The sequence below is a fragment of the Mirounga angustirostris genome, unplaced genomic scaffold, assembly GCF_029215605.1.
Source record: "Mirounga angustirostris isolate CCGP_5_RB_7025 unplaced genomic scaffold, mMirAng1.0.hap1 SCAF_7, whole genome shotgun sequence".
Taxonomy (NCBI): domain Eukaryota; kingdom Metazoa; phylum Chordata; class Mammalia; order Carnivora; family Phocidae; genus Mirounga; species Mirounga angustirostris.
In genome coordinates, this window is record NW_026991715.1 from 12,457,873 (window position 1) to 12,469,963 (window position 12,091).

General features: G+C 32.8%; 1 protein-coding gene across 2 annotated transcripts in view; it reads left to right on the top strand.

Moving 5' to 3' along the window:
* The window catches only part of AP3S1 (adaptor related protein complex 3 subunit sigma 1), a 72,987-nt gene extending 62,725 nt beyond the window's left edge, over positions 1-10,262 (top strand). For both annotated transcript variants that reach the window (XM_045891239.3, XM_045891223.3), the window contains 2 exons: positions 358-465; positions 9,546-10,262. In XM_045891239.3, the coding sequence (XP_045747195.1) occupies positions 358-465; positions 9,546-9,674 (237 nt within the window). In that variant the 3' untranslated portion in view covers positions 9,675-10,262. The remainder of the gene's footprint in view (positions 1-357; positions 466-9,545) is intronic.
* Positions 10,263-12,091: the final 1,829 nt, after the last annotated feature.

The following is a 12,091-nucleotide window of genomic DNA, read 5'->3' on the forward strand; positions in this document are numbered from 1 at the left end:
AAGGCCATGGTAGATAATTTTTTTTAGCATTAAACTGGTTACAGTAAGAGGTAGTGTTTATGGATCATTTACTTTGTTCTGAGCACTTCCATGGATGACCTCATTTAATCTTTTCAACAGTCTAGGAAGGAGACACTATTAATACCTGTTTTACAGCCCATTAAACTAAGATTTGAAGAGGCTGTCTCAGGCTGCATTGTAGTAGCAAACGTGGATTAGGAGCCTTCCAAATTATTTTTATTTTAAACTTCATACTTATGAAATAGTCACAGCAGTGTTTGAAACGAAAGCTGCTGGAATGATGAAACATTTTTGTAGTGAATTTTCTTTATGGGTGTGTATTATTTTTCCCTTTAGGTTCACAATATTCTTGCAGAAATGGTGATGGGGGGAATGGTATTGGAGACCAACATGAATGAGATTGTTACTCAAATTGATGCACAAAATAAACTGGAGAAATCTGAGGTAAGAATGGAAAGCACTCTGGTTAATGGAGGTAGTAAGCATGATCATAAATTTGCATGATGTGTAGCTTTCACTGTTTGTCCTTCAGTATCACCCTTTAAGTACAGCTGATAGCTTATTCAGTTTTTTAAAAATGGAATATACATATCTTAGTATGTTCAATGTTTTGTGACGGCTATCTATCTGATAGTTTCATGTTCTCTTTTTTTAGCCATGGTTGTTAACTGCCTTGGGTAATAAACACAATTTCAGATTCTTAACAGCTTAAAAAAGAAATTATATGTTTGGATAATGAAATCAGTATTTGCTTTACAAAACCTTAGTAATCATCAAGGAAATCTTAGACCTGATATTTTAAAGATATATAAATTTAGTGTCACAGAACTATTTCTGAAAAAGGAGAGAAGAGGAAATGGAATTCTCATGAGGAAGTAATGTTGTAAGTTATAATTGGTGCTTTGCAAGCCTGAGTGAACACTGAAAAAAGAAATTCGTTGCCTTAATCTTTTAATTCTGGATCCTTCCCAGAGGTCACTGACAGTTGGCTAAGTCACATATTTTACACAATGATACATGCATTCATGGCTTTTTCTGCATTCTATAGGAGAAAGATTTGGTTAGTTACACATGCTTAGCTTTGTGCTGTTATTAGGTGCATGAGGATCAACCAGCACTTTAGCATTGTATAAAATCCTACTTTAGAATTTTCATGACTCTTTCCTCCAGTATTAGGCTGAATATCAATAACAAGCACTAGCTGAGCCACTGAAGTTCACGTTGTTTTGGTGGTTTCTTATTACTCGGGCAGAAGTTTAGAAAGATGAATAGTTTTGACATGTCGTTCAACACTATACTTGTTACCTTTGGTATTTATAGTCATAACTAAGATTAGAAAAACAAATTTTACTTATAATTATTAGTACAAGCTCAGGTGTTGGATTGATTTAAAGTAATCATTACTATAAAAGCAGCAAAGTATTAAAAAATATGCTAGCATTAATTTACAACAGGTGAGTTCTAAAGAATTTTTATCTTGTTGGCACTTTAAAGGATCAGTTTAATGGAATGCTATGCTCACTGGAATTGAATGAAACACAGGATGATGGATAAATCCAAAATCTGAGGGTTAGGAACAGTTAAAGCTTTATATAAAAGCATTTTCCAGTGTTCTATTTTAAAGTAAAATAGCCCTGCATTTCTTTATATCTCTATTTACCATCCCTGTGAGTTGCCCAAAGGAGAGGCTTGTAATGGTGAAGAGCTTATAGTTATGACTCTTTTAAATAACTAGTTATATTTTATGTGTTCTATAGCCAATTTTTAAAATACTGGTTTTTGAAAAGGAAAAACGATTAATACAGAAGGTTTTGTTTTAGGACAAGGAAAAGAACTCAGAATATTATTTAGTATAGTTGGTTTGCCTTACATTATTTAGTATGGTAAAAGATTTACTATAACCTCTGAGCTATACAGTCTTAAGTGATAACTCAAATTTTATGTAATCTGTTAAAACTTGCTTTACAAAACTCTATGGATATAGATTCTAAATACCAAGAGACAGTGACATAATCCATTAATAATCTGTCAAAAATGAATGGATATGTGGTAATTTGTGACTTCTGTGTAATCATCTGTAAAAAATATATTAACCTTTTATCTGGAATGTTCATATTCCAGGTTCTTTAACTTCATTGATGGTGTCCTCTTTTTTTTTTTGTCCTGGGTTTGCTATTTATAATACTGATAAAAGTCATGAAGGACCTATAATAATTGCATAATGGATATTTGCTTTCTGATTGTCCAGTATAACTTTGTTAATGAGGCAATTTTTCCTTATCTGTAAAGAAAGAGCAGTAAAATACAAAGTTTACATTTTCAATGGAAACAGAATACTGTAACTGAAAATCTCTTCACAGAAACATTTCTATTTAAAATGGTTTTAAATACTGGTGAAAGAGGTACTGCTATTTTTCATCTGCTGATCATCTTTTAACTTGTACAGTCAGCAGTTACCTGCTACAAATTAGTTTTTCTCCTTTACTAGAAAATAGGTTTCAAGTCTGGGAGTAGACCACAACATTATGTTTTTCATCAAGTGTTTCTCCATATGTGATGTCTGCTAATATTTTAGTTATAAAGTAGGATTTTGAGTCAAAATGAAGCCATTTAGTCCTGATCATATTTTAAGAAATTATGCCAAAAATGTTGACTTTGTGTAATTCTTCAGTAATTTTCATAATCTGTTTGGAAGACTACCACCTTTATTCCAGACACATTGAAATGTCAGTTTTCATATGGATTCTGTTCCCATGTTACTTAAACTGGATATATATATCAAATATATGACTGCAGAATAATCCAAAATTATTTGAGAACACACTATAAGCTTTAATTAATCTGACTCTTCCTTAAATTTTAGTTAAAATTTATTATGCAAGCAAAAACTTGTCAAGAAATAATTAAAATCCAGAATATCATGATTGATGAAAAGACCTGGTTATCATACTTTTAAGATTAAGTGGTATTTAGAATAGCATTTATCTTTTAAAAATCAGTCTGGGTATAATTAAGATACCACTTTTAAGATATAGCATGGATATATCTAGTTGCCTTTACTTTGTCAGAAATCAAAGACTTTATTATTTTGGTTTAAAGATAGTATATTTCCAGTGACAATGGAAAGTGAACCAGCTTAATTCCTAATAACCTAGACAGGTAGAAGCAAAGATCTCCCAGATCTTTAAAGAGAGGACAAACAAAGATATGCTCTGAATGTATGTCCATCTATCCTGATTTGACAGAAACCTGGTTTGCTATGACATGGGGGTCTGGGCAAAGGAGGGTTTAAGCTGGGTGCGAGGATGGTGGGATTTGGGGGAAGTGTAAGAGGCACTCAGGAATCTTCCAAGGAATAAAAGCACTCCCTGGGGGTGGAGGTAGAGGGGTGGGGTTGGGGAGACTTGTTAGCTTTTGTGTATGTCATGTTATTTTTAAGATGCATAAATGGGTCTGAATATAGTCACTACTTTTTTAAGTCAGTCTTCTTTTTTTCCGAACATCCTGATCTTTCTAGCTCTTTCCATTCTTCTCTCTTACAGACCTTTATCTTTCAATCTCCCAGACAGGACAGGTAGACAAGGTATTGCTGACTTTGAGAAAACTGTACTTTAACAAAGGGAAAGCAAAATGATGTCAAAGGCAATTAATTATTTAGGCCAGACTCAAAAATTCTTTGTGTTAATGAACCCATGTAGTCCCTGTAGCCTATTTTTCATTCTAGTTTCTCCTTGTAGTTTCTTCATCTTTTATTGGACTTAGTGTATTTTACTAGTGTTTCATTGATGTCATGTTTGTTCTGTTTTGTCTGCCTGCATTGTAAAAGGAAAGTTTAAATTTTTTGTTCTTTTTTTAAACATTGTCATTTAACTGACAAATTACATTTGTAAAAATGCAGGTTTACTTTGTATATAAAAATGTAGAGTTTATTTCAAAAATCATATGTTAGAATTAATCTTAACTCTCACAGTTCTTTTTCTTGTCTTTCTAAATTAGGATTCTAACATAAAATCCCTGCTGGGTTTTGAAAGCTGTGCATTTGAAAACCAAAAGCTGAACATTTAGAGTTTTGCATACAAAGTGAGAAACAATGAAGGCTTAGAATAGTGACTTTTAAGTAGTGCTTTTTTCCCCACATAATGGTTTTCAGGTCCAAAGTCTTAACAGAATTGCTTTTATGGTTTTGACTAACAAGGGCATATTAAAAGTGGCCAACAAAAAGTGTAAGATAACATATCTTCTAAAATTGAATTAAAAGTTCTAAAAATTGGAATTAAATATTTTGACCAAAATAAAACGGATTTCCAGGGTAGCAACCGTCTGACATCCAAACACCATAATAAGTGAGACTCAGTAAAATATTGTTAACCTTGGACATTTTTACAAAGCATATTGCCTCTTACTGAAAATGTTTTTAATAGACTCCTAGCTTTATAAAACTAAATTTTCTCTGGCATTTCCTATGCATTTTTTACACCCTAAGTTAATTGTGTAAATTTTTATTTAAAAATTTCAATCTAAATGGTGATGAACAGCTTTTTTTTGTACAATATTGTACCAAAATGAAAAATGAAAATGCTTATAGGCCTCCATTTAAAAATTTCAAAGTGACGCAAACAATGATTCATGGAACATTACATCAAAAACTAATGATGTACTACTGTATGGTGACTAACATAACATAACATAATAAATAAATAAATAAATAAAATCAATAAAACAAACAAAAAATTTCAAAGTGAAAATACTTTATTGAGTCCCAAAGAGGAAAAAAAATTATGTAAATTCAACAAGTTGGATTACCCACTTCACTAATTAGAAAAATGCCACTGAGAATTTGGCATTGCTTTTTAGCCACTAAAAGTATCATTCTGGATGTGTTTGAGAAGTGGCAACATACAGGTGGCTTTTTAATTCTTATCCCAAGATGGTAGGCTCTGTCATGAAGCTGGGAGTACCACTTGTGGTCCTTAGGTCTGTGTTACTTTATCCCGGTAATAGAAAATACATAATTGTTTCCTTTATTCCACTGATCCAAATCATTGCCAATTTTTGTGGTCTAGTCTTTAATTTATGTTAAATTGTCATTTTCTAGCAAAGAACCACCTGGGTCTTTAACTTCCATCACCAGAACTAGTAGTTAGCTTTCTTGTTCTTTTTTTAAATCAAGTATCTATTTTCAAAGAGCAGAGAATAAGAAAAGTGGCCCTAATATAATGATGCTGGAAAGTCAGCTTGTGAATTGGTTCTGCTTCTTACCTTGACATGCTGTTTACTCTGTTCTTCTACAAAATTATGGTGAGGACCCCTGAGTTCACTTGTAATGGTTGGAATTAGTTACATTAAATCCATGAATTGGGCATTAGTCTGCTATATTTATTTCACACAGGCAAATGCTGTGCTAGAAATTAAAACTATAACTGAAGATTATATTAAATGGATTATATAATTTGGAAGGCTTTTAAATTTTTAAATATTCTAATTTTGATAAATTTTTTTATAAAATGTTATAGTTCTTACTCACTAGAGGGTTGTCATTAGCATTTCTAACCTTGGAATTGAAATATTAAAGCACTGCCTTTAAAGCAAAGAGCAAGCCTATTACAAATTCCCAGATTAAAAGCTATTCTACCTTACATTCATAAATTAAAATAGTGAATTTTCTATTTTGCTCAAAACATGAATTCAAAAGCTGCCATTATTTTGTTAATGATTTTGAGTCTGAAACCATTTAATACTGTGTTTATTAATGTTGATGTTCTTTCACTTTGCTGTTAGGTCAAAATTATGAATGTGCATATAGCACCTTCCAGCAGGAAGGGTGGGTAAAGTTTTAGTATGTACAAATTATTCCCACTACCATCTTACTCTGCATTTCAAGCTTGAGAAAATATTTTAAGATGGTAGGATACTAATATATGTCTTAGATTAAATAAACATCTAGATTCTTTCCTTTTCCCCTCGAGAAAGTTAATTGCTTATTGCATGATAAGGAAAAGGGAGCCTTCCGATTCTTTGAAATATATTTTAGTAATGCTGCTTTTTCACTTTTGCTTGCACATATTTTGTTTATTTTTGGGTCTGGCAATTTAAAAACAAAATCAAAAACAAATCATATCCATCCATTATTATCTTTGTGATTCAAGTGCTTGAAATTTCTGAGAGTATGTCTGTATAAGTCTTCTATCTGTTTGGCCTCATTTTGGTATACTTGCAGACTTCATTTTGTTTTCTTTCTCTTAATTCTGTTAATTTATTTAATCTCATGGGAGAGAAAACATGACCATTCTTTTATATACTGTACTTCATTCTTTCATCCAGTTCATACTCTTAACTGCTTTGGATTCATATATTTATTTTTGTTAGTGGAGTTGCTGCAGTTTACCCGCCATGGTGGTGCTCGAGTATAATAACATAGATGGAAACAAGTTATTTCTCCAGTAGGGTTTCATTCTTTTTATTTCTGCTTTGTGTCAGCTGTGTAATCTTAAATCCTTAAGAGCTATGTTGTACTGTCAGAAATAACTTAATTTTACATTTTAAATTGTACATAATACTAACAAGTCAGGCAAGCTTAATTTCTGTAAATTTTAGTGTTCAAAAAAAAAGAATTAGTAAAAGTTATCTTGTTGCTTTGAATATATCTTACTGAAAAAAAAATCTTAACTAAGATGAAAATTATTTTATACCTCTCTGTTGGCAAACTGGTCTCCTAATGGCAAATTACCTCTTTTACATTTTATTCTTTCATAAAAATGTTGCAGACTTAACTTTCATGGAAGTCTGAAAATGAAATTTGTTTTATAGCAGTTCTGGTGTTGACTACCTGAGAAGTCTTTTATTTTTAAGCCCTACGTTTTTATATATAACTCATTTTAGCACCTACTTACTGATCAACAGTTCTTTTTATATTTTTTTATGTTTTATATTCTGCAAAATCTGATTTCTTAAAATGTTAGTTTAGTTAAAAATTGAAGTACGCATTACAATTTTTTTATTTCCTACCATTTTAATTCATGACATACTACACAGAAGTATTGAACATGCTTGAGAAATAATTTGATTCTTTTAATTCATTTGCGTGTTCTGAATAGTGGCCATCCTTTGCATGTCTATGGCTTGCTGCTTATGTTTAGAGGAATTGTAGTTTGTTGTACTTAGAAACTTCTTTTGGTTTTACGTAATAAGAACTTGGCACATATATGCTATTTAAATCAATTGCTGTATTGACTTTATGTATTCTCATTAGCAGCCAACAGTCGACACCATCTTTGGTCACAAAGAAACGACTTAATCTAAAGAAATTTAACAGGATGCACTTTTATTCTCATTTTCTTTACTCAAGTTCAGTTTAGCTGTTCATGGTACAGGGTATTATGGAAAAGAAGGCTTCTTGACAATGACATTTAATTTAATACTAAAAAAATTATTTTTACTATTTATAAAAGTAAAATCATAGCATCCAGTAAAACATACACACATATCTACCTTCTCTCTCTCTCTATCTCAATAATAAAAATCCTCTAATAGTTCATGCCTTTTAAAATATTTATATTCAAATATCTTATAAATACTTTTTTTATAGTCTACTCATCATTTGTACCCTGTGAGACACATCCAAGTAAAAATCGTGGCAAATTGGTTTTTTAATTAGAAAAATTACAAAATCCTTCTATCTGGAAAACTGATACTAGCTCCAGGATGTCTATAATTTTATAAAATAATTTTTGTTCCTTGGCCGACAACATACTTTTGGGTAAAAGGAAGAGAGCCTTGACAAGATGGTAAACCTCTTTAAACTGGATCTTTCTTTGATCCTAAACCATTCTAAATTTCGGTAGCTAGATGTTGAACTTGAAATAATCAGGTTAAAGACCCTTTTGAATATGATTCATGCTACCCTAAACAATACCTATTCGTATCTCCAACATCTTTGGGGGGTATAAAAATAACTGCATTGCTTCAGGTAGGTATAAATGTAGGGGTCAATCAAAAACAACTTCCATTAAATTATAAAAATTGAATACTCCAGCCCTATTCATTCTTTAATTGGATATGGAGTGTTTCATTTATGTCATTGCCTGTGTGGACCATATCTATTATTATTAATATTTTACTGATTTTTCTATTATTTTCAATTCTGAGTTGATAATCCGTGGCTTTTATTTCATTGCTTAACAATGTTTGTATCCTTTATTCAGCAAATAGTTTACACTGGCCTATTTTGTATCAGTCAAGATTTTTCTCAGGTAACAGCTTTATTATTATTATTATTTTAATTAACAAAAGAGGTAGGATTACATAAGAGAAAAAAACCTAAAATTTCAAAAAGGGACATTAAAACTAGTAATTCTAATTACACAGACATTGTCTCATATATGTGATTTAAGCAAAGTGGAAGATTTGTTTTTGTTACCTAATTGTCTGCTTTTGTCAAGATGTATGCCACTGAATTCAGATGTGTTTGTTGACTTTATTATATCACCTGAATAAAAATTGATGAAATCTAAATCTAACTTAAACCGTAAAAGTATGAAGACTCTTGTAGCTATTTGAGAAAGATGATATATATGCCTTTTTCTTTTATTTTTAATCATATTTTCTTTCAAAATTGTTTCACAAAATATAAATATCCCTACTAAGATGAAAGTGAAATATTGTACACTAATGCTACTAGAAGTTTTAAAATTCATTTATTTATATAAATACTATCTTTTGCATTTATGCTGTTCTTTCTCCAAATTTGCATATTGTAAACTGAACAATGTTGTTGGATCTACTTTATGTGACAGTATTTTTAATCATTCATTGTATTTTTTCTAACACATCGAAGGTTGGAAAGATCCTTTTGTTGCAGTTTAATTTTTAGGCAGAACTTTTCTCTTTGGACTGAGGCTTTACTTTAAAAGCCTGAGTCCCCCCCCGCCCACCCACCGGTGTTTTAGAACTTCCCTAGAAAAGTTTAGAAGAGCCTCCACAATTTAAAATAATTTAAAAAATTTGTTTTGAAATGCTTTAAGGGTTTGGCCCTACGTAAAGAAACTAAACAAGTATGATCTATTACTTTCAGTTTTTATTTCACGGCACATTTTGATAATCAATGCTGTTTTAAAAGCAAAAAAAACCCCCAAATCTATCATGATTGTTGCAAGAGATGTTTAAAAGGAAACTAATGTAAACTATGCTTCGTGCTTATATCATAAGTCAGTAAGTGAAGATATAGGTGAAGATCTAGCTTTTGTCATTTGAATATTGGATGTGACATCTAAGTAGTGCAGGCTAATTTGTGTCTGATTTTTACATTCTTATCATTGCATGTATTCACTGTATTTTTTAATGTGCCAACTGTTTTCTCTTTATAGATTAGAATTTCAAAGTAACCATCCCATACCAGTTCCGACTACCATCTGGTCTCTAAGCTTGTTATATGAAATCTTTTATCATTGTCCTCCATTTTTAGTGTTTTCGGACGAGCTACACCTGAGTTGTACATTTTCTTTTCTTTTATTTGCTTCTGTATACAGGCTGGCTTAGCGGGAGCTCCAGCCCGTGCTGTATCAGCTGTAAAGAATATGAATCTTCCTGAGATCCCAAGAAATATTAACATTGGTGACATCAGTATAAAAGTGCCAAACCTGCCCTCTTTTAAGTAAAAAACTAAAAAGGCCACTCCCAGGTAAAATCCAGGGGGAAGAGTCATCTAAGTTTACCATGCAGTTGTTTACCAAAAATAGAGGAGGAGAGTCTTAACTTTGGCTCTTGGATTTAAGTCAAGGTACTGTATAAAAGTTGTGTAAAATCGGTATGGAAGTTCAATGTTGCTTTTCTTGCTCAGTGATTTTGAAGAAATTGGGTAGTTCCAGTGTGGTATTTCTTTTTCTTTTCTAAACTGCATTTCTGTGCCCACCTAAGGCATGCCTCCATGTATTGGCTGCTACAATATTTCAAAAAGTGTTTGAGACATTTCTTTAAGTTATGTACAATCCAAAATGTTGGTGTTTTGTATGGATCACAAGTGCAGCATTCCATAATTCTTTGTTATTTGTCACAATTGTTATTTAAAGAACCAAGTATGTATTGCATGAAAACATTATGACCTTTTCCTCTTAGTTTAAATAAACTCCAAGGTAACTGGACTTCTAAAGCACCTTTCTGTTTGCCTGATATCTACTTTAGCAATAATTTTTTTATGACCCTCTGACTCAACAAAGTAAATAAAAATATATTTTATCACTGTTAAACAGCTGTTGATGTTGATTTATTCAGTTCGTACTCAGTTTTTAATATTCAGAAACTTACTAAAGTATTCTAAAACTCAGTTGTTTCACAAGTCAAGAGGAGTGTATCGGGTGGTGGTGTGTACAGATGTGAGGTGGGAGATGACCGATCTTTTTCTAAAATCCATATTGAGAAATTACAATGCCTACTTGACACAGATAGGTGTAAGTCTTTCATCTGGTCCCTTCTTGCTCGGTTGATGAAAAATAATTTTGGCAAATACCTAGTTGCTTTTGAACACAAAACCGTGTGGGGCTCCACCTGACTGTTCCATCCCAAAGTCAAAGCTAAAGTGTTTGCTTAAGTTTTAACAATCTCCTATTTTGATTTCCCATTATTGGCCCACATTTTCTTATTTGGTCTTACCTTCTGAACCATGAACGAGGTTCCTCTTCCAGTTAGACCAAGGTGGGTATTTCTGTTGTTGTTGTTTTGTTGTTGTTGTTGTTTTACGGTTCTAGTCCTCCCCAAATGTTCTCTTTGACACATTTCCTTAGATTTGTGGCATTTATGAATTTTACTCAATGGGCTCTGGGAGGTAAGAAAAGTCACTTTAGTTTTTCTAAATAATATTTATCTAACTCTGAGCTTCCTTCTGTTGAGGCCACAGAAATCCAGTCTGTGATTATTAGGATTTCCATCAGTTCAGAGATGTGTAAAAGTTCTGCAAAGCGGAGCATTCAGGGGGGTCCCTGGTCTTCGGTCATTTGACAAATGTGTTTTGAGTGCCTACTGTGCCAGCTCCCGTGGAGCTGTAAACAGTACCACACAGAGTGCCTGGCAGTATTTCTACTTTTTTTCTCTTCCCTTTGTTTTACGGGGGAAAATTGTGAGAAGATTAAGTTTGGGTTTGACTAGGATGTGCCAAAATTAGGAAAGCTTCTGGGCCAGTTATTGGTTTTACCTCAAGAAATAATTAAAAGGTTTTTTGTCTCTCAATATATTCTAGTAAGAAAAAGAAAACATTGTACAAGTTACAAAAATAGGCAAGTCATGGAAAACTATATCTCCGTAGCCAAGGAATAGGTAGAGATGCTTAATTTCACGAGTAGTCAGAGAATGCAAGTTAAAAGGACAATTAGATTTTATTTTCACTCATCATATGAGCAAAAATTAAAACAGGTGACAATATCCAATGCTGAAGAGGATGTGAAGAATGAGAATGGTCATATGTTGCTGGTGGGAATGTAACGTATCGTTAACTTTTTTTTAAAAAAAGCATATGCCAAGCTGGGGCACCTGGGTGGCCCAGTCGTTAAGCGTCTGCCTTCGGCTCAGGTCATGATCCCAGAGTTCTGGGATCAAGCCCCGCATCGGGCTCCCTGCTCTGTGGGAGGCCTGCTTCTCCCTCTCCCATTCCCCCTGCTTGTGTTCCCTCTCTAGCTGTCTCTCTCTCTGTCAAATAAATAAATAAAATCTTTAAAAATATATATAAAAATAAGCATATGCCAAGCTTTGTGAAAAAAAAAATTTTTTAAGTTTATTTTTGAGGGAGAGAGAGCACATGAGCACAGGGAGGGGTAAAGGGGGAGGGAGAGGAAGAGGGAAAGAATCCCAAGCAGATTCCTCGCTGAGCACGGACCCCAGCGTGGGGCTCAATCTCACGACCCATGAGATCCTGACCTGAGCCGAAAGCAAGAGTTGGACGCTCAATCAACTGAGCCACCCAGGCACTCCAACTTTGTGAAAATTTTTAAAAATTGAAAATATACATTTCTCACATACCCATGACCCACTCTCAGGACTCTACTTATACAGCATCCTTGGTATCTTTACATACAAAGTATTTATT